Genomic DNA, 23,225 nt, shown 5'->3' on the forward strand with positions numbered 1-23,225 from the left:
TTCACAGGGCACTAGGCAGCAATTGGAATCCAAGGAGCCGGAGCAGTTGCACTGGAATAGGATCAAGGCCGGGGATTAAACTTTGGGCCTTCAGGTGTGGCTGGCTCTGTCCTGCATTGAGGGATGCATTTACTGAATGAGCTATTCAGTGGGGCTGATCATTTCAATCGAACTCCATTTTTATATAAACATTTCTTTAAAGTAGTGGGCGGGGAGGCTGGTGTCGCTGTGTGGCTGAATTTCACCAACCAAAAATAGATGGATTGGGTCTGGCAGCATCTGTGGAAAGAGAAGCAGAGTTAACGTTTCGGGTCAGTGAAGGGAAGAAGGGTCACTGACCCGAAACGTTAACTCTGTTTCTCTTTCCACAGATGCTGCCAGACCTGCTGAGTGGTTCCAGCATTTCTTGTTTTTATTTCAGATTTCCAGCATCTGCAGTATTTTGCTTCTCTTGATGGATTGGGGTCTGATTGGATGATAACATTTTTGAAAAGTCTCAAACCCGCCCCCTTAAGAGTTTAACGGAGCTGGGGCAGGGGGTGGGCAGCCAATTATCTCTCGGGAGGCGGGTTGGGTTACCCAGGCCTCGGGGAAACCTGGCAGCTGAACAGAAGTGAGGACATTTCAGGTAGATGGGTAAGTGCATTCATGGCCGCACAAGCCTCCCCCACATCAGAGCCCTCCCCTCATGCTATGACTCCCGAGTTTCCCCACATCCTGGAGGTGAGTTGCACCCCTGTATTTTTAGAGGCCTATGCAAAGGCCTATAGGCCTGACTTTTCAGACAGAAAAAAAATGTGCCGCTCGGATTACAGTTCTAACCTGTATAGGTTAGAATAGTTTTTAAACATCCTGAAATGAAAATCAAACACCTCAAGTAGGATTTGTAACGTAGAAGTCACTTTTCCCACTTTCGTTCTCTGGCACAGAGGCCTGACCTATTTAAGGTTTTTGATGAATTTTCATGCTTGCAAACAAATGAAAGAAGAAAGAACTTGTGTTTATATAAGGGCCTTTCATTACCTCCGCAGGTTGCAGAGCGCTTTACGACCAATTAATGGCCTTTGAAGTGTGGTCACTGTCGTAATATTGTGAACTCAAACCATGAGACAACCTCTGCCCTATATCTGTCCGTGTCTGGTTTTCAACTTATAAAATTGGTAACCCTACTGAGGTGACTCCAAATGGGAAGACAGTAACTGATGATTATCTATATGAATTGCACATAGAGTATAAACAAGTGTCATTTTTGTGCATTCTGATTGGATGAATGTAGTGTCCGAAGTGTTGCATCGTGATTTTCTGATTGGACGACCAAAATTTTTTTCTCCCTAGATACAGCCCTCTGATTGGATGGCAAATGACCAATCAGAGTCGGGGGGGAAAAATTGTCTCCGCACAGCCAGTGTGACAGTTGCCCATATACCCGGCACTATTAAACAGGTAAGCCCCTATTTCATTCAAAGTCCAGTAGATTTAGTTTTAAAACTTGTAGTCGGGCATGGTAGCAGAGCGGGTTAGGTGACAGGGCTAGTAATCTGGAGACATGAGTTCAAATCCAACCATAGCAGCTGGGGAATTTAAATTCATTTCACTTTTTTTTTAAAAAAAGCAAGTATTCGTCATGGTGACTATGTAACTACTGGATTGTTGTAAAAACCTATCTCTGGTTCACTAATGTCCTTTAGGGAAGGAAATTGGCTGGCCTTACCTGGTCTAGCCTATATGTCACTCCAGATCTAGAGCAAAGTGGTTGACGCTGAAATGGCCTAACAAGCCACTCAGTTGCCAAGATGGCTCACTACCAGCTTCCCAAGGGCAGTCAGAGATGGGCAATAAATGCAGGCTTTGCCAGCGATGCCCAAATCCTGTGAATGAATTTTAAAAAATAATGATGCTACCCCACTCTGAATTTGATTCCAGCCGTTCCATAATCCATCCCATCAATATCCATCTCTGCTCCAGCTTAGAAATGGGAGCCACGTAACTGATCCCAAATTACTACAGAGAACTATCTACCCTGGTGGGCTAGGCCAGGACCAAGGGATAGCATCTTTAAAATTAGAGCCTGGATATTCAGGAGTAAAGTCAGGAAGCATTTCTTCATGGAGCAGGTTAGTGGAAATCTGAAACCCTAGCCTTCAAAATGCTATGGGTGCTGGGAGGGTCAGTTGAAATGTTCAAGACTGAGATCGACAGATTTTTTTCTTGGGCAAAGGTATCAAAGGACATGGAGCAAAGGCGAAGTAAATTAAGTTAAGGTACAGATCAGCCATGACCGAATTTCATGGCAGGACAGACTTGAGGGGCTGAATGGTCCCCCGCCCCCTCCTGTTCTTATCTTTCCAATTTGACTATTTGCAATCAATGCCATGAGTTGTCAGCTAGCACCAGATAAAAGTTGTTTATTTTGGTTGTTCCTGTATCATTTAACCAAACTGTGCGTTTTTTAAAAATTCTTTGTGGGCATCACTGGCTAGGCCAGCATTTATTGTCCATCCCTAATTGCCCTTGAACTAAGTCGCTTGCTAGGCTAGTTAAGTGTCAACCACATTTGCTTTGGGTCTGGAGTCACATGGAGGCGAGACCAGGTAAGGTGGCACATTTCCTTCGCTAAAGGACATTAGTGAACTAGATGGGTTTTTACAACAATCGACAATGGTTTCATGGCCACCATTAGACTAGCTTTTTAATTCCAGATTTTTATTAATTGAATTCAAATTTCACCATCTGCTGTGGTGGGATTTGAACCCGTGTCCCCAGAGCATTAGCCTGGGCTCTGGGTTACTAATCCAGTGACATTACCACTATGCCACCGCCTCCCCTATTATCTGCAAAGTAGTGATGAGGGGCAACAGCTTCCCGATTAATGTCCCTTAGCAACAGTCACTGCATTTATGAGCATGTGACCACATTGAATGTCCAAATGGGATACACTGTTTAGCTGATGACACTTAACAGAACAATGGAAAATTCGACACATGAGGAAATGAGTGTGTGGAATGAAAAGCCCATGGGACCATACAGAGACCCAAGAGAGTGAGAGTGAATGTAAACTGCATCCACAGGAAGGACTGACAGAAAGGGAATTCCTAATGTTGGCCCTCAAAACAAAATTTAACTCTTTATTTACTGAGCTATTCCTTTTTGCTTTAAAGCAGCTTTTGGGCTATGAATTGTACTGCTGATACTTTCACCTCCAGACTCGACCAACTCAACACTCTCCTGGTTGGCCACTCCTCTTCCACCCTCCATAAACATGGGCTCATCCAAAATTCTGCTGCTCATATCCTACCTTGCGTTAAAAATTCCCAAGTCCCATTCGCCCATCACCCCTGTGTTCGCTGACCTACATTGGCTCCTGGTCTAGCAATACCTCATTCTCATTCTTGTGTTCAGATCCCTCTGTGGCCTCACCCATCCCTATCTCCAGTAGCTTCCTCCAGCCCTACAACCCTCTGAGGTATCTGCACTCTTCCAGTTCTGGCCTGTTTGAACATCCCTGATTTTAATTGCCCCACCGTTCCTTCAGGCGTCTGGGCCCCAAGCTTTGGAATTCCCTCCCTAAACTTTGCCATCTCTCTACCTCTCTCACTTTTTAAGACGTTCCTTAAAACCTACCTCTTTGACCGAGTTTTTGGCTACCTCCTAATATCTCCTTATGTGGATCGGAGCTAATGTTTGTCTGATTACGCACTTAGTAAAAATGCCCCAAGGCTCTTCCCATGTTAAAAGCACAATGTAAGTGTGAGTTGTTTTAATTATTTTTATGTTTAAAATTATATATATTGAAACCCTCTTACAGAAAGTATATGTTAAACACTTGTCACACTTTTCCTGTCACACTTGTTTGATAAAAACGCCTACTGTTCTAAATCACATGTGTCCTTTGACCACATACGGGCAGTGCCAAGGGAGATCAGCATCAAACAGCTTCAAACATAACTTGCACCTTGTCATATTCTCAAACATCTCAAAAGTGGCTCACGTACGATGAATTATTAGAAAGCACAGTCGCCGATTGTTATGTAGGCAAACTCAACAAGAACCACAAGATTCTATAAACAGCTTTAAAATGAAGGGCCATTTGAACTGTTTTTTAGTCATGGTGATGAGGAGGAATATTGGTTATGACATTGGGGAAGCTCCCTGTTCCTCATTTAAGAAGTGGCATGGAATTTTTAACGCTCCCCCGAACCAATAGAATATACAAAACAGTCCCCGAGTTTAACACTCCATGAATAAATTATGATTGGGAGTGGTGCTATTTGTAGGAGATTCTCTTGCACTGGTTTCTGTTGAGAGTACTATGGTTGGTGATTTTTACCTGTACAGTTTTCTTCCATTCTCTCTTTGAGGACTTGACCCCTCTTAATGGGGTGCAGTTCCACAGACATGAGTTTCTCTCTGGCACTACTCTTTAGCAGACGTGGTCTTTTGGAGCCATGGCTCAGTTGGCTGTGATCTGGCCTTTGAGTCAGAAGGCTGTGGGTTCAAGTTGCCCTGCAGGGACTCGAGTGCATCATACAGGAAGACACTCCAATGCAACACTATGCGAGTGCTGCACTGTCGGAGGTGCCGCCTTTCAGATGAGCCGTTAAACCGAGTCTTCCCTCGTGGGTGGATGTAAATGGACCTGGAAAATATTTATCTGTCAGCCAACTAGAATATCTAGTCATTATCTTGTTGCTGTTTGTGGGAGCTTGCTGTGCACGAATTGGCTGCCGGGTTTCCTGTATTATGGGGGTGACTGCACTTCAAAAGTACTTGATTGGCTGTGGAGCGCTTTGGTACATCCTGGCGTTGTGAAAGGCGCTATGCAAATGCAAGTCTTTCTTTAGAGTTTCTCTCCCTTCACTCCTCCTGTTAAACTCTCTCAGCACATCTCAGCAACCAAATGTTCGACAACAGAGGTGCCAAACAGCAGTCTGTGGGTCACAAGCAGCCCCGACACTGCAGCCCTTGAAGCCCAGGCAACTCCGCCCTGTTATGTCTCTTAATCATCAGTTTGCCCTTTAGAATTTTGCAGAATTTGAATCTTTTGGAATGGCTTGCTCTTGATGGTGTTGCCCTATTAGCAGATAAATGATTTCGGGAATGGCTCTGTTGGTAATAGCAACTTGAGCTCGATGCAAGTTAACGGGAACCTCTGTGGGAATTAATGAGACCGACATACTCATTGGAAGATGTGTCTAAATGGGGTAGAGGAGCAGTGGAATCTGTGGGCACAGATAAATCACTAAAAGTAGCGACTTAAGACCGTAGAACAAGAGCAAACAATTCCGCGGAAATTCAGGGGAAACTTCTTTACCCAGAGAGGGGTGAGAATATGGAACCCGTTACCACAGAGCGTAGTTGAGGCGAATAGCATAGATGCATTTAAGGGGAAATACCTGAGGGAGAAAGGAATAGCGAGGTATGCTGATAGGTTAGATGAAGAAGGGTGGGAGTGGAGGCACAAACACCAGCAATGACTAATTAGGCCAACTGGCCTGTTTCTGTGTTGTAAATGCTACGTTAACATATCTTTGAAGTATCTGTCTGTCCTTGAGCCTGTGTGGTATGCACCTATACATCCAAGATAAACACCTCTGTTCTACGGGAAAGAATCCTTATCTCTTCTGCATGTAATATCCCCGTCTGAGCTTCAGTGATGGGCAGTGTACTAAAGGGGAGCTCTGGGGCCGCTGGAGACTGGAACACTTAGCCAGCTAGTGCCATCCTGTTTCACAGGCTGTGCGACAGTACGTTTGGGAAATTGCCTTATCAGTTAGCCAGGAAGAGCACTTGATAATGCAGGATAATGTGTGCAAAATCAAGGATTTCCCTCCAGCCTCCACTAGAAAATAAAGTTAATAGATTTTCAGTGGGAATAGTCGCGTTGTTGTGATCTGGAATGTGTTGATTGAAAGGGTGGTGGAAGCAGATTCATTAGTAACTTTCAAACGAGAATTGGATAAATACTTGAAAAGGAAGAGTTTACAGGGCGGAGGGGAAAGAGCAGGGATGTGGGACTGATTGGATAGCTCTTTCAAAGAGCCAGCACAGGCACGAAGGACCGAATGGCCTCCTTCTGTGCTGTATCATTCTATGATTTTGTGCTCCAATATGCATTGAAGGCACAAGTCAGTCTTTGGAACACACTGAAGATCCTTACCCATTTACAGGCCAGGTTCTGAGAGAGCAGCCTTAAGAACTATACTGTCCTGAACTTCCTTTTAAAACATGCCAACCATCTCCATTTGAGCTTGTGGCAAATGGGGTGCGCTGACATGGGCTGCCATTGTCACTTTTGGCCACATCATGCGGGTGGAGTTTTGACATGATATGCCTTGATATTGATACACTGAGACGATGGATACACTCGTGTTTCTCTATCACACTGCCACTGTAGCGAGGTGTTGGGCAACTCCAGGTGAAACCAGCAGCAGCCAGGATGTCCCAGGGGTTGGGGGAGGGTGGGGTCTGATGATGGTAGGGAAGTCAGCTTCCTCGATAATGTAGATTTGTGGCCGCTGCTTTGTGGCAGATCCAGAACAATATAAAAGCCTCTTCAGTTTGTGAAGAACCAAAGCCAGAATTGGCCAGGTTTAGGGTTAGGTCAAAGTGCAAAACACAAAAGAGAAATACAGGAGTCTCCATCCATAGGCCTTTCAAAACGACAGAAAAAGGAAGTTGTAATCTTATCCAAATTGCACTGAAAATGTGTATAATCTTTCCACTGATGTAACATGGGCCCTCCTTTATTAAATTGTGACAGATCACAGAGGTTGGAATTTGGATTAACACTGTATAGTGCAGCAACATGGTCTCCAAAACACTGGGATCTTTTCACACACTACTTCACATGATGTGTTCAAAATTTGCATAAATATAACCCCCTCCCCCACTATAATAAAAGAAAAACATTAAATAGAAGAATCAGATATCTGTATAATTAGGCAGTGTGCAGGAAATGGCTAACTAAACATTGTGGAGGAAGTCTCTATACAAAGAGGTTTCTGCTGATGGGAAATGCTCCTGACAGCAAATTCCTGCATAATTATAATCGTTTCATCTGAAGAAGGAACTAGCAGGAGGGATTGGGCGACACAGTCTGTCAACAGTGTGCCTTCACTTCAAGGAATCTCCTTCATGACACGCTGCATTCTTACCTCTTGGAGGTGTGCGCTTGCTGTTGATGGACCTAAGCAAGACTCGTTTGGCCATTGGCAAGCCACTTTCCAGTGCAGAGAATAGAACTGCCCCCATTCTCAGTACTAATTCCACACCCTGAGCTAGATAGCATTGGTGAATTAGGGCACAATATTGGAGCGTGTTATCTGCCTTGGTTCAGTGCCAGCATTCTCGCCTCCCACTAAGAAGCTCATGGATTCATGCCTCACTCGCATCAGCCTTGATCTGGACGGACACTCCCAGTGCAGTACTGCAAGAGTACTGCACGGTTTGAAGTGCCATCTTTCAGACGTGATGTTAAACCAAGTCCTCCATCTGCCCCCTCAGGTGGATGTAAAAGATCCCATGGTGCTATTTCAAACCAGAGCAAGAAGGTTCTCCCAGTGTATTTATCCCTCGAGTTACCTCCCTCCCCTGAAAGCAAATAAAAGCCTACAGACAATTTCATAGAAGAACTCGAGTGCTCTGGAATCTTCAGGCTAATCGAACAAACATCAGGAGGCTAAGGTTAGCCAAGGCCACTCATTTTGTAGGTTACAAGAAAAAACGTTTGGAATAGTGGAAAAATGCTCCCAATATACTGATACAACTCCTGCAGTTCCATGTAAAACCGTATTTAACTTGTTACCATAAACCAGTGGCCTGTTACAAACTGGCATAAACACTAAGCAGTGACCCAGCCAAGAGTCATCATTCAGCAAGTTTAACCAAACTGCTTTGGGATTAAAATAAAAGAAAAAGACTCGCATTTATATAGCACCTTTCACGGCCACTGTCTCAAAGCGCTTTGCAGCTAAAGACGTACTTTTCGAAGTGTAGTCACAGTTGTAATGCAGCCAATTTGTGCACAGCAAGCTCCCACAAACAGCAATGTGATAATGATCAAATAATCTGTTTCTGCGATGTTGATTTGAGGGATAAACGTTGGCCAGGACACTGGGGAGAACTCCACAGCTCCTCTTCGAAACAGTGCCATGGGATCTTTTATACCCGCCTGAGCAAGTAGAAGGGGCCTCGGTCTAACGTCTCATCCGAAAGACAGTACCTCTGACAGTGCAGCACTCCCTCAGTACTGCACTGGAGTGTCAGCCTTGATTTTTTTTGTGCTGAAGCCCTGGAGTGGGATGTAAACCTTGTGACTCACAAGCAAGAGTGCTACCAGCTGAGCCAATTGATATCCTGAAGATGTAAAAGGTGTTATATAAATGCAATTCTCTTTCTGTCCTGTTCCCTGCACCTATTGTGCCCTTCCACCAGAAACATAGCCAGTCCCTTTTTAAAGGACTGTAGTGCAGGAGTATCCAAGGCTTTCATTTCAGGGTCACAGAGGCATTCACCCCGGAAGCCTGATGGCCATGTAGTTTGATTGAGTTCCCATTGATCTGCACTTGTCGGAAGTTGATAATCTTGCAGTTGCTATTTAGGGTTATCACGAGGCAAGAACGATAAAAACGAGCATTTTCAAACCTCCAGATCTACAAAATTCAAACAGGAGAAACTCCTTCAAAATGCAATGATTGGAATATTCTCTTCGCCATCCTCCCAGTAACCTGAACTCATCCAAACTCTACTGCCCGCATTCTAACTTGCACCAAGTCCCCTTCCCACATCATCCCCGTGATTGCTGACTTACTTTGGTTCCCGGCCCAAATCTAAAATTCCCATCCTCGTATTCAACTCCCTCCATGACCTCACCCCTCTCTGTAGCTTCCTCCAGCCCTTACAACCCTTTGCGCACCTCCAATTCTGACCTCTTGCTCATCCCTGACTTCTCTCGCCCCTCCATTGGTGGCCGTGCCTCCAGCTGCCTGGGCCCTAAGCTCTGGAATTCCCTCCCTAAACCTCTCCGCCTCTCTCTCCTTCTTGGAACCTACCTGTTTGACCCAGCTTTTGTTGACCTGTCCCAATATCTCCTTACGTGGCGCAATGTCTGATAACACTCCTGTGAAGCGCCTCGATGCATTTTACTATGTTCAAGGCACTATATAAATGCAGTTGTTGTTGCTGTGGTATGAAGTGAGCAATACAATTGCAAATAGGACTAAGTTGCCTGGATTTTAAGGGTGTGATAGAAACATAGGAGCAGGAGTAGACCATTCAGCCCCTCGAGCCTGCTCCACCATTCAATACAATCATGGCTGGTCATCCAAACTCAGTACCCTGTTCCTGCTTTCTCCCCATATCCCGTGATCCCATTAGCCCTAAGAACTATATCTAACTCTTTCTTGAATCTATTTAATGATTTGGCCTCAACTGCTTTCCGTGGTAGAGAATTCCACAGGTTCAGCACTCTCTGGGTGAAGAAATCTCTCCTCATCTCAGTCCTAAATGGCGAACCCCTTATCTTTAAACTGTGACCCCTGGTCTCGGACTCCCCTGCCATCGGGAACATCCTTCCTGCATCTAGTCTGTCCAGTCCCGTTAGAATTTTGTAGGTTTCTATGAAATCCCCTCTCATTCTTCTAAACTCTAGCGAATACAAGCCTAATCGACCCAATCTCTCTTCATACGTCAGTCCTGCCATCCCAGGAATCAGTCCGGTGAACCTTCGCTGCACTCCCTCCATAGCAAGAACATCCTCAGATAAGGAGACCAAAACTGCACACAATACTCCAGATGTGGTCTCACCAAGGCCTTGTATAATTGCAGCAAGATATCCTTGCTCCTGTACTCGAATCCTCTCACTATGAAGGCCACTCAGCAGGTCATGATGTATCCATACTTACCGTTTTGTTTTGAATACGTGTCCCATATTGAAGTTTCGTTCCTTCCAAATACTGTTGTCCTGTTTTGCTGCTTTTATTTTTGTCTAATTCTGGACACTTCACACCCATTTGTTTGCTCTTTCACTACTGGGGCAGTTTATGTTTCAGTGAGATTCCTGTCTGTTTGGACTGATCTCTTTGTGTCACAGGAGTGGTTTCCCGGTAACTGATGGTAACCAAAGGGGCTCGGCTATCTTTCTATTAACTGCCAGGCCACCTTGGTTGATCTCTCCCACCCAGAAATGCAGAGAGAAGGTTCTGGGAATTTTAGCCAACAGTGAGAGAAATATGGCAAGAAGCAGTGAAAGGATTGGTGAGACTATGATTGAGCTGAGAGGAATGGAGAGGCGGGTGGAAATCAGTCACTTCTGATTGCGATCCAGTGACTCACCTTGGAAAGCGCACGTGTGGACATCGGGTGAGAGCAGGATGAGGCTTTGTTTATGACGCCCTACGTAGTTGAGCTGCCTCCCAAAACTCCCCACGGCCAACGCACAAAGAGCCACTCTTTACCAAGTTACCACCAAGAAGCAGCACCTTCAGGAGAGGAAGGGAGAGAATTACTTAGAATGTACAGCATAGGAACAGGCCATTCGGCCCAACTAGTCCATGCACCACACGAGCTCGATCCCACCCTACCTCATCTCGCCCTATCAGTGTAACCTTCTATTCCTTTCTGCCTCATTTGGACTCTCAAATAATTTTGCCAAACGTAGTGCGAATTTGGAGGCAGTTTTGCAAGAAAGAGGAGAGAATTGGCCAAAATTAAATTCTTTGCTTCTGATAACATAAGCCTTGCCGAAGTCCGTGCTGAAAATCAGTCAGGAGCATGAAAAATTCATGCTAAGTAGAAAGCTGTAAAGGATAGGATTCCATTGGCTTAGCCCAGTGGAAAGGACATAGTGAGTGACCATTTATATCTATTGTGTAGTCTTTTATTTCAATAAAGGAAGCTTAGCCTCTTTAGTGACTTAATTATTGATGATTCAGATTGGGATGTTGGCTCCATTATGACGCTGACCTTTCTTACAGACCATTCCTTCCCCCGTCCCCCCAAGGCTGAAAAAACCTGATCAGTTTCAAGTAATTTGAGAAATGTCACTCGTGAGGGCCTATATCTCCCACCATATATTTTTTTTAAATTTGGAAATATTTCTTAGCTATAATTTTTAAAAATTTGTTTTCCTCCTGCTAAAAAACAATTGTGCTCTGTTTAAAACTAACTACTGCAGTCCCATTTTAACAAAGCAAGGTGCTCCCATTCTATAAAACAACATATTTATATTGCGCCTTTAACACAATAAAACGCCCCAAGGTGCTTCACAGGAGCATTTATAAACCAAAATTTGACACTGAGCCACATAAGGAGATATTAGGTCAGATGACCAAAAGTTTGGTCAAAGAGGGAGGTTTTAAGGAGTGAGTGGCTTAAAGTAGGGAAGCCAGGTGGAGAGGTGTAGGGAGGGTATTCCAGAGCTTGGGCCTAGGCAACTGAAGGCCCATCCGCCAATGGTGGAGCAATTTATATCAGAGATGCTCAAGAGGTCAGGATTAGAGGAGTGTAGATGTCTTGGAGGATTCTGGGGCTGGAGGAGATTACAGAGATAGGGAGGGGCGAGGGGTTTGAAAACAAGGATGAGAATTTTAAAATCAAGATGTTAGTTGACCGGGGGGCCAATGTACGTCAGTGAGCACAAGGGTGATAGGGGAATGGGACTTGGTGCAAGTTAAGACATGGGCAGCAGAGTTTTAGATGACCTCAAGTTTATGGAGAATCGAATCCGGGAGACCAGGCAGGAGCGTGTTGGAATAGTCAAGGCTAGAGGTAGCGAAGGCATGAATGAGGGTTTCAGCAGCAGATGAGTTGCAGATGGGGAAAAGTCAGGCAATGTTACGGAGGTGGAAATGGGCAGTCGTATTAATGGCGTGAATATGAGGTCAGAAACTCACCCCGGGATCCAATGTGGCACCAATGTTGCGAACAGACTGGCTTAATTTCAGACTGTTGCCAGGGAGACAGATGGAGTCAGGGGCAAGGGAATGGAGTTTGGAGCAGAGCCAGAAAACAATGGCTTCAGTCTTTCCAATATTTAATTGGAGGGAATTCCAGCTCTTTCAGCACTGGATGTCAGATTAGAAGTCTGATAATTTAGCATAGGAGGCCATCCGGTAAGGTTGCTGAGGAGTTCCCGCTGCCATCAAGTGCCGGCTTGTGACCCCCCATTTGGTCCCGACATCAGGGTTCTGGAGCCCATGGGAAAATCCTGCCCCTGGACTCCATCTGTGGTTCTGAACAGGTTTACAGCAGGAACCTCTAGACAGGAAAACAACCAGTTTACCGTAAACCTGTCCCAGGGAAAATATAGCACTGAGTCATACTTTGGGCCACCTTGTTTTTCATCTTGTGACAATCATTCATATTCATTCTCTCTCTCTCTCTCACGCTCTCTGTCTCTCTCTCTCTCTCTCTCAATCTCATTCATGCTCTCTCCCAATCCCGTACTCCCTCTCTCTCTCCCCATCTCTTCAATAGCATTGTTGCCTTTGTACTATATGCTATTCCAGTTCATATCACGTAACTGTCTGAGGTTCGGTATTAGCAATTATATAAGTAAAGCCTGGTTAATATTAGTGCTTGACAAGGCTGTCAGGCAATGGAGTGTCTGTTAATCATAAAATCCTTTCCTATCTCTTTGTATCGTTATAGATTAGGAACCAGATTGTGCAAATACATTTCAGCCTCACCTGATTTCAGGGCCAAATTACAAAATTATGGTTAAACCCAATTAATGCGCAGAAACATCAGTGTCCAGATTCTGCTGTCCTGGTATCACTGACTCAGCCATTTTCTCTAAAGCAGGGAGAACCTCATCTCTCTGTACCAATAAAAAAAGAAAGACTTGCATTTATATAGTGCCTATCACAACCTCAGGACATCTGAAAGCACTTTTCAGTCAGTGAAGTACTTTTTGAGGTGCAGTCACTGTTATAGTGTTGGAAATCTGGCAGCCAATTTGCACGCAGCAAACTCCCAGAGGCAACAATGTGATGATGACAAAATCATCTGATGCTTGTTGCGTGATCAATATTGTCCAGGACATCGGGGAGAACTGCCTTGCTCCTCTTCAAAATACTGACCATGGGATCTTTCCCGTCTACCTGAGGGGGGCAGACGGGGCCTCAGTTTAACATCTTGCCCAAACGATGGTACCTCTGACAGTGCAGCACTCCCTCAGTCGTGTGCTGGAACATGGAGTGAACCTTCACTCACATGTGGTACAGAGTGAACAATGGTCCACAAGGCAAGGGGACACGAGATGAAGCTAATGGTGTGCATCAGCTGCTTAGTCGGAATCTATTTGTAAAAGTATTTTATTTGTCACTTCCAAAGTTATTCAGCTGATTAAATCCAGCACTTGCTGATAAATGTTCAGTTATATTTTTGACCATCTTTGGCCTGCAGCTGATTGTACCTGTTTTTGGCCTGAATTCAGGGAAGTATTTTAAGGATATGAAGTTGTTTTTACATTGTTGTCAGGCGTCAGAGTTATATAAAGGTAGAGTCACCTGGAAATAAGACTTGTTTTGATTGGGTCTTCAATACTGTCAACCCTGGTGGGTGCTAGGTGGTGCCAGCAGTTTTATATTCAGCTTGCAGCTGGCTTCTGAAGAAAAATGTTATTCCCAGGGTATATTTTCTCTGAGATCAATAGATTTTTGCTAGCCAAGGGGATTAATGGATATGGAGTCGAAGCAGGTTGATGACGTTAGGATGCAAGTGCCACTGGACTGGAAAATAGCAACTCCTTTATTCATAAAGGGAGGGAGACAGAAAGCAGGAAACCACAGGCCAGTTAGCTTAACATCTGTCTTGGGGAAAATGTTAGAAGCTTTTTTTTTATTCATTCATGGGATTTGGGCGTCGCTGGCCAGGCCAGCATTTATTGCCCATCCCTAATTGCCCTTGAGAAGGTGGTGGTGAGCCGAATTCTTGAACTGCTGCAGTCCATTTGTATCCGCTGGAGTTTAGAAGCGTAAGAGGCGACTTGGTTGAAACATATAAGATCCTGAGGGGTCTTGGCAGGGTGGATGTGGAAAGGATGTTTCCCCTTGTGGGAGAATCTAGAACTAGGGGTCACTGTTTTAAAATAAGGGGTCACCCATTTAAGACAGAGATGAGGAGAAATGTTTTCTCTCAGAGGGTCATGTGTCTTTGGAACTCTCTTCCTGAAAAGGGAGCGGAAGCAGAGTCTTTTGAATACGTTTAAGGCAGAGGTAGATAGATTTTCGATAAGCAAGGGGGTGGAAGGTTATCGGGGGTAGGTGAAAATGTGGAGTAATCAGTTCAGCCATGAACTTATTGAATGGCGCAGCAGACCCGAAGGGCCGAGTGGCCTACTCCTCTTAATTCGTATCTTCGTAAGTTCAGTTTTCTCTATTAAAACGGTGACTCACCCCGTGTGTCCTTCCCCACTCGCCCAGCATAACTGCTCAGCCACCGTACCCCATACAAAACCCTAGCTTCCACCTTGTGCAGTATAAAAGGACCTTTATCTCTGGAATCTAAAGTGACTGCTTGCACCCCGCTCGTTTAAATTTCAGTGTTAGGAGATCCTGAAAGAGCAGGTATCATATTGATTTTATATCAAATTCAGCCTTTTCAGTTCAGACAGGAAATTGGAAAGCCCATCACTCAAAAGGGTGAACATTCCATAGATGATTATAAATGTTATCCATATATAGTGTTTGCTTGTCCTGCAATAAAAACAGATGTTTCCCTTGGGCTGATATTAGTGATCAGCTCTAAAGGTTACTGAGGTCAGTTGTCAAGTACCTGGGTCACATGACTCTCTGCTGCGCCTGGGCTGTTTGTGGGATTTGATTAGTCGAGAGGGTTTCTCGTGTCCTCACCATCACTTTTTTAATATTTGAAGCATGAGTTTGGAGACTGGAAATACTGAAGAAGTGCTAGGAAAACATAAAGATATGTATTTACATTAACATTGCAGGTACAGCAAGCAATTAGGAAGGCAAATTAGCAAGTCATTGAGTATATGCAACACTGAGATCAAGGGGCATCAAAGGGCATGGGGTTAGTGGAGGAAAGTGGAATAGATGTAGGAGATTAGCCATGATCATACTGAATGGCGGAGCAGGCTCAAGAGGGCACATGGCCTACTCCTGCTCCTATTTCTTATGTTCTTTCTTGTACCTTTCACAACTTCAGGGCATCCCAATTGCTTTGTAGCCAATGAAATACTTTTGGAAGGGCAGGGCTGAATTTTCCCAGCCCTTTGTCTATGGGCAGGAGGGCTAACAATGTGGCAGGGGCTGATGTCTTCCCTCCAACGTGGCATATTGCCAGCAGCAGGAACCTTCCTGCTGCAGCCACCCGCTGAACTGCTAATCAAGGCAATTAAGGGCAACCTTTGCCCCCCCCCACCCCCAACAGGCATTTAGCGCATGGCGGGAGCGCCCACCACCGTGTGAGGACACGTAGGGACACCGCCAGCGGATTCCCACGATGGAGGCCCTCCTTGATGGGCGCTCCATGACCCACGGAGGAAGCCCCCCTACACCCGGCAGCAATGGCCGCTTTTGTGCCCATGGCCCTGCCACCGGTATGCATTGGCATTGAGGCACCCTCTCCTTGATGATGCGGCCTCGAGCACTGGCCAGCGCTCGCATTGACATCACTGAGGCTGCTGAGCTGCCAGCCCTCATGATTGGTCCGCCAACTCTGGGGGACAAGCTGCCATCCTCAATTGGACAGTGGCCTTGTTAATTGGCTGCGACCGATAAAATGCCGCCCCAGGGTCCCACTGCCCACCTCCCACTTTTGGGCCTGGCATCGGGTCTTCAAGATCCTCTAAAGAAATTCCGCCTGTATTCTCTGTTGTAATGTAGGAAAGGAGGCAGCCAATTTGCACACAGCAAGCTCCCAAAAACCGCAACAAGATAATGACCAGATAATCTGTTTTTGTGAAGATGTCTGAGTGATCAATATTGGTCAGGACACCAGGAGGAACTGACCTGCTGTTCTTTGAATAGTGTCATGGGATCTTCGACGTCCAACTGAGGGAGCAGATGGGACCTTGGTTTAACATTCGATCCAAATGACAGCACCTCTGACAGTGCAGCACTCCTTCAGTACTGCACTGGAGTGTCAGCCTGGATTTTGCACTCAAATCTCCGGACTGGGACTTGAAACCCCAACCTTCTGACCCAGAGCAGAGTGCTAACTAAGCCAATGAACAGTGACATATAAATACAAGTCTTCCTTTTTCCTCTTGACTCCCGCCAGCATTTCTCCTTTTAATATCTCGTAAGCTGCTTTAGTGTTTGTCCATCCAGATGGACATCTCCTCCTGATGGGTGTGAGTTTCAGTGGCCTGCCTGCCGCTGTCGAATAGCTCGCCAATACTCAGCATCTCTCCTCGTGCATGGGAGCTAGGGAGAGCTTGCAAAGGCCAAGAGAGACTCACGGCATGGCACTAAGCTTTGCAATGCCGCCCTTTATAAGAGTAATTAAGAAACCGAGTGTCTTTGCTTTCCTTGCATGCCCACGGTACGTGATGTCTGTGACCAGACATATTATCCTGCAATTCCAGCCTTGTTAAGGAGCCTTAAAAAGGCTGCATTCTGCACATTCCTTCAGACGCTGCAATTTTTATGAATGGCGTTGCCAGGACAAATTATGTGCGGTGATACAATTACAAGACGTCCCTCGTGACCCAGTGAAAGGCAACAGTTGCATTTACAAATGATTGCTGAGGTTAATCACTCACCAAACTACCTTCCTTCTGAAAATTCACAGTACACTGCTGATTAACAAGAGCTCACCATTTCGCTTTCTCACGTGTGTGTGTGTGTGTGTGTGTGTGTGTGTGTGTGTATTTTAAAAGTCCAACTCATTGGATCCTTCGCTTCACAGTACGATGATTAATTTTCCAACACTTGACACCCAGCCTCGCAGTGTTGATACTTGTGGAAATCAGGAACATTGATCCTAATACTTATCTTTTTTTAACTTGATCGAATAAATCCTCCTCCCTCAAAGTGAATTAGCTGCGAGGCCTTGTTAGCTGGACTGGCTCTGACTTGCGGCCAAGCTGTCATTTCAGCTGTTATGTTGACTAGTCTAGTCCTCCTCTCTCCACCCGAGCGATACCACACAACGGGATGGTTTGTGTTGATTGGAAAATCAAGCCATCAGCAGGGAAGGTGTTTCAAATCATGGAGGTTTTAGACTGTGTAAACGAATGGCTGAAGGGTCGATAACCAGAGGGTGCAGAATTTAAGGTGATTGGCAAAAGAATTCGAGCCGACAGGAGGAAAAACTCAGATGCAGTGAGTGGTGAGGATTTGAAATGCACCACCTGATCGGGGAGCGGAAACATTCAGTAATAACCTTCGAAAGAGGAATTGGATAAATACTCTGAGAAAATATTGAGTGATGTGAGTAAAGAGTCGGGGAGTGGGACTAACTGGATTGCTCTTCGAAAGAGCCAGCATGCACTCAATGGGCCGAATGCCCCCCTCCTGTGCTGCTCCACGATTCTATGAATAATAGTAGCACAACTTACCACGTCAAACAAATACTACATTGTCTCCATTCTTAGCCAAGATCCTACTCTTTCTCCCCCTCCCCCGCTCCCCCCAACCCCTCAATTTCTGAATTACTGTTATAAAGATGCAAGTGATTTATAGTGGGGGTGGGTGGGGGGGGGAGGCATTGCAAAGCTTGGTGCAACCACCTGCCATGCAGTGAGTTTCTCTTGGCCTTTTCAAGCTCTCCCTAGTTCCCACGGGCAAGAAGAGATGTTGAGTATAGGCGAGCTATTCGACAGCGGCAGGCAGGCCACTGAAACTCTCCCATCAGGAGCAGGAACAGAAGCTGAATGGACAAACACTAAAGCAGGTTACGAGATACTAAAAGCAGAAATGCTGGCGGGAGTCAAGAGGAGAAAGAAAGACTTGTATTTATATGTCACTGTTTACTGGCTTGGTTAGTATTAATTAATTAATTGCCTTTCCTTTTCTCTGAAAGACAGTAAACCTTGTGATCGCCTGGTCCTATGGGCTTCCCTCCTGTCCCTTACACTAATGTACTTAGTCAAACGGATATCTTGCCAAATTAGTGATTTGGAGATCTGGGCTAGTCCAGGGAGCGCGAGTTCAGATCCAATGCGGCACTTCGAAAATCTGACTGAAGAAATCTGAAAGTTGAAAGATGGCGTGAGGCCTGTCTGATTGTTGTGAAAACCCTAACTGGTTCACCTCCGATTCTTTAGGGAAGAAAACTTTCCGTCCTTACCCAGGATCTGGCCTGTGTGTGACCCCTGTCCCACTCCAATATGGTTGACTTTTCACTGCCCTCTGACGTGGGCTAACAAGCCATTCATTTGTGCAAAAGCAACGTAGGATGGACAATAAATGCCAGAGATTGATCAGGATTTACAGGCCCTGATTAAACCTTATTCTTCCCTCTACAAGCCCTGGAGAGTTTCCCTGATCTAGCATAATCCCTCAACAGCTGCCTCATCTGGGTGATAAAAGTTTAAAAGTCTCCTCCCCAAAATATGAAGAGGGCTCCACATCGAAGGAGCCTATAATCTTTCCAGATTGGTTAGATTTCCATTTCATTTAAATACGATTCAGAACGTGTTGGGGGTGGGGGGGACACGATGTTGAGTTCCCCTTTATGAAAGCCCAGTTCCTCGACCAATTTGGCCGACTTAGTGCATTGTAACCTGAAAGATCTCTCAAAGCCCAGTGATCCCGTGGCCCCTCGGCGTCACTGAGCCAGATGTTCTATGTCAAGTAAGTGAAAACGAACACTGTGTATCTGCCGTCTGTTTAGTTTAGTTTAGAGATACAGCACTGAAACAGGCCCTTCGGCCCACCGAGTCTGTGCCGACCATCAACCACCCATTTATACTAATCCTACACTCAGTACCTTGCTCTACGGCAGCGAGGCCTGGACAACGTATGCCAGCCAAGAGCGACGTCTCAATTCATTCCATCTTCGCTGCCTTCGGAGAATACTTGGCATCAGGTGGCAGGACTATATCTCCAACACAGAAGTCCTTGAAGCGGCCAACACCCCCAGCTTATACACACTACTGAGTCAGCGGCGCTTGAGATGGCTTGGCCATGTGAGCCGCATGGAAGATGGCAGGATCCCCAAAGACACATTGTACAGCGAGCTCGCCACTGGTATCAGACCCACCGGCCGTCCATGTCTCTGCTATAAAGACGTCTGCAAACGCGACATGAAATCGTGTGACATTGATCACAAGTCGTGGGAGTCAGTTGCCAGCATTCGCCAGAGCTGGCGGGCAACCATAAAGACAGGGCTAAATTGTGGCGAGTCGAAGAGACTTAGTAGTTGGCAGGAAAAAAGACAGAGGCGCAAGGGGAGAGCCAACTGTGCAACAGCCCCGACAAACAAATTTCTCTGCAGCACCTGTGGAAGAGCCTGTCACTCCAGAATTGGCCTTTATAGCCACTCCAGGCGCTGCTTCACAAACCACTGACCACCTCCAGGCGCGTATCCATTGTCTCTCGAGATAAGGAGGCCCAAAAGACACTAATTCCATATTCCTACCACATCCCCACCTGTCCCCTATATTTCCCTACCACCTACCTATACTAGGGGCAATTTATAATGGCCAATTTACCCATCAACCAGCAAGTCTTTGGCATGTGGGAGGAAACCGGAGCACCCGGAGGATACCCACGCAGACACAGGGAGAACTTGCAAACTCCACACAGGCAGTACCCAGAACTGAACCCGGGTCGCTGCAGCTGTGAGGCTGCGGTGCTAACCACTGTGCCGCCCTAATGTTTGATAATGTATTGATTAGGTTTGCCCTAAGATTGTGCTCATCGACCTCTTCACTGTCAGCACAAGGTCCGTTTTAGATAAGATTAGATCATGTCAAGTGTATTCCTGGTCTGGTGGCCAATCTGAGCTTCAAGGAAAGTCACGGCTTATTATGAGTGTGGTTATTTTCTCAGTCTGGTGTGGTGATTATACTGGATGTCGTACACACACACACACACACACACACACACACAGACACAGACACAGACACACACAGACAGACAGACACACTCGTCCTCAGAACTCGTGGTAGATACAGGGCCGAGAGGCCCATCCACCATTCAGGAAGAACCTTGCTCCTCCCTTCAGTGTCCAACGTCTTCTTAAACAAGGCCAGGAGATGACTCAAGGAGACCATTCTTTTTTTACCCAGCAAGATGTTGTGATCTGGAACGCGCTGCCTGAAAGGGCGGTGGAAGCAGATTCAGCAGTAACTTTCAGAAGAGAATTAGATAAATACTTGAAGGGGAAAAAACACTTACAGGGCTATGGGGAAACGGGAGGGGAGTGGGACTAATTGGATAGTTCTTTCAAAGAGCCATCACAGGCACAATTCTATGAATCGAGCTCAGACCTGTTAGCTGTAAGCACTTCACCCTGTCTCTTTTATTTACAATGGACCTGCACAGTCTCTGTGCTCTTCCAACTCCGTCCTCCTCCACACCTTTCACTTGGTCGCCCCATCACTGGTGGCTGTGCCTTTAGCCACCGAGGCCCGAACTGTGGAATTCCCTCCCTAAACCTCTGCACCTCTTTAGACGTCCCTGAAAAGTCTTCCTCGTTAAGTCTTCCTCGTTGACCTTTTGGTCACCCTGTCCTCACATCTCCTTCTGTGGCTCGATGCCAGTTTTTGTTCGAGAACACTCCTGTGAAGTGCCTTGGGATTGTTGCACCACTAGCCCTGATTGAGGTTGTTGTGCGGGTAATCGGATGGAGTCACAAGTTCAATATTGCCTTTGGTGCCACACTCGGCTGGATTTTGTGTGGCTCCCTGAAGCATGGTCGGAGGTGGGGTGAGGTTGGTCGGAGGGGGGGGAAGAGTGCGGCGGGGTGGCGGGCTCGTCGCCAAGCGATCTTCCCTGGGGATTAGATGGGCCAACATCTACCTTCTCACCCAGAGGCCAATTGAGCCCCTTAAGTGGCATATTAACAGCCAATTAAGGGCCTCTTCCCACCGCCGCTGGGATCTTAGCAGTGGCGGGGGAGCCTCTGCCACATGGGGAGGACACTTTGCAGCATGAGGCGCCTTCCTTGCGGGCTTGCTGGGGGGGAGGAGGAGGGTCCCTCCTCCGCGAGCAATCTGTGACCCACCGAGCACCCCCACCAGGAACAACATTAACCTCCCGGACTCCCCTACCTTCCCCTGGACTGCATGATCACCCCCCAGTACCCCCTCACCGGGGCCTTCTGGACTGGCCCTACCAACCCCGCCTCACCTACTTCTTGTCTTGGGTTCCAGTGCTGGGCCTGAGTCCAGTGACTCTGCAATACTGGCAGTGGTCACCACTCCCAGTGGCGCTGCTGATACTGCTGAGCTGCCAGTTCTGAGTCAGGATCCCAGACTTTAAAGGGACTGGGATCCTGGCTTGTGATTCTTTGATTTAAAAAGACTGGTGGATCGCTTCTAGAGTGGTGGGGGTGTAAAAAGGCAGAGATGGGGGGGGGGTTCCCCCACCTTTTTGGCCCAGTGCCAGAAGTGCTGCCTCCAGCACAAAATCCAGCCCTCCAAGTCCAGTTCAGGGCACTGTCAGATGTGAGGGATTCACCTCCGAGTCTACAGTCGGATGTGGCAGAGGGATTACTGTGGCAAACAGCCCAAAGAACCATGCACTGCAGTAGAAAGATAGGCACCCATGATTCACCCAGGTCTCCCATGATCCTCGCTGTGTTGCCAGTTCATTCATGAGTAAAATCTGTTCCAAGGTTTATTCCGTGGATAAACTTATTCAGAAATAGGGTGAAAGAATGGTCAAAGCTGAGCAGACGGACCTGGGGGATTGGCTGTACAGAGCTGGTGAGTTCATGCCTCAATGACGGAGTGTCTTTGTAGTCTTGTTTTGAAGTATACAGCTGTTTTGAAGGAGGAGACCTGCAGAGATCACATGTAGCTTTTCATCTACAAAACACCAACAGGAAGCCAATCAGTGAGGGAAGACTTGCACTTGGCGAACGCCACGTCACATCTCGAGATTGATTTGTGTGAAGTGCAGTGGTTGGTGGTTTTAAGCCTAATGCAGCAGCCACTCTATGTGAAGAAAGACCTGCATTTTTGTAGCACCTTTCGCAACCTCAGGACGTCCCAAAGCGCGTTCCAGCCAATGAGGTACTTTAGAAGTGGATTCACTGCTGTCATGGACGAAATGTGGCAGCCAATTTGCACACAGCAAAATCCCCCAAACAGCAATGTGTGATCATGACCATATAATCTGTTTTTGTAATGTTGATTGAGAGATAAATATTGGCCCTGGATACTGGGATAAATCCCCTACTCTTCTTCGAAGTAGTGCTGTGGGATCTTTTACATCCACCCAAGAGCAAAGATGGGGCCTCAGATTAATGTCTCACCCCAAAGACGGCACCGCCGACAGCGTAGTCAAGGTAATACAAACAGTCGTGAGATAAATGAACAGTTCCTACCGTTTTGGCAGCGTTTGTTTGGAATACCTGTAGAGCGCTGTGCTCTTTTGACAAGGTTAGCGTGGAATCTTTAACTTTCACCTTCGGCACTGGAACAAGCAGTACAGTTTCATCTGAAGAATGTCACCCCTTGACTGTGTAGCTCTCCCTCGGTACTGCACTGAAGCGTCCGCCTGGATGACGCTATGACATCTGGGAGTGAACCCCTGATTTCTGGCTGGTGAGACGATAGTGCTGCTAGATGACACTTACACTAGTCAGTATACGCAGCTAAAACCCGTAATACAAAAGGGATCTGGAAATTGGGATTTGAATGCTAAATGATCTCTATATAGCGATTCTACAGTATGGGTAGTTGCTGTTGGTGAGGGGAATTGCACACAGAGCCAGGTAAAGCTAACTTAGCACAGCTACTGCGTGTTCGAGAAACTCCTAATGTGTAAACACAGCTGGGATTATTGGAACGCAAGTTGTATTGAAGATGGAGACCAAATAGTTTTTTTTTTGCTGCAGAATATTCATGCGGATTCAATACTCGCAGACTACTGGTTGGAAGCATGCTCTCTTGCCCAGGTCAGAGGTCATGTAACTGAACCTCAGTGCCGTCCCTCACTCAGTACATCTGTAAATGCTTTTTGACACCCGTTGAATAACTGAAACCTACGACCAATCATTTTAGATGGGTTTTGGTGGGGCTCACTTTGACTTATTTATCTCTAGGCTTTTTATTCTCCTGATGCCTCCTCCCTTCCTTTCCC

The 23,225-nt window shown here is 46.3% G+C and overlaps 1 protein-coding gene across 5 annotated transcripts in view; it reads left to right on the forward strand.

The window, feature by feature from the left end:
- The window catches only part of LOC137350489 (AT-rich interactive domain-containing protein 3B-like), a 211,944-nt gene that overhangs the window by 97,170 nt on the left and 91,549 nt on the right, over positions 1–23,225 (forward strand). For 3 of the 5 annotated variants that reach the window (XM_068015137.1, XM_068015142.1, XM_068015138.1), the window contains exon 3: positions 1,336–1,443. The exons of the other annotated variants lie outside the window; for them this stretch is intronic. In XM_068015137.1, the coding sequence (XP_067871238.1) occupies positions 1,336–1,443 (108 nt within the window). The remainder of the gene's footprint in view (positions 1–1,335; positions 1,444–23,225) is intronic. 5 annotated transcript variants of the gene reach the window in all.

Source organism: Heterodontus francisci, chromosome 35, assembly GCF_036365525.1.
Source record: "Heterodontus francisci isolate sHetFra1 chromosome 35, sHetFra1.hap1, whole genome shotgun sequence".
NCBI lineage: Eukaryota > Metazoa > Chordata > Chondrichthyes > Heterodontiformes > Heterodontidae > Heterodontus > Heterodontus francisci.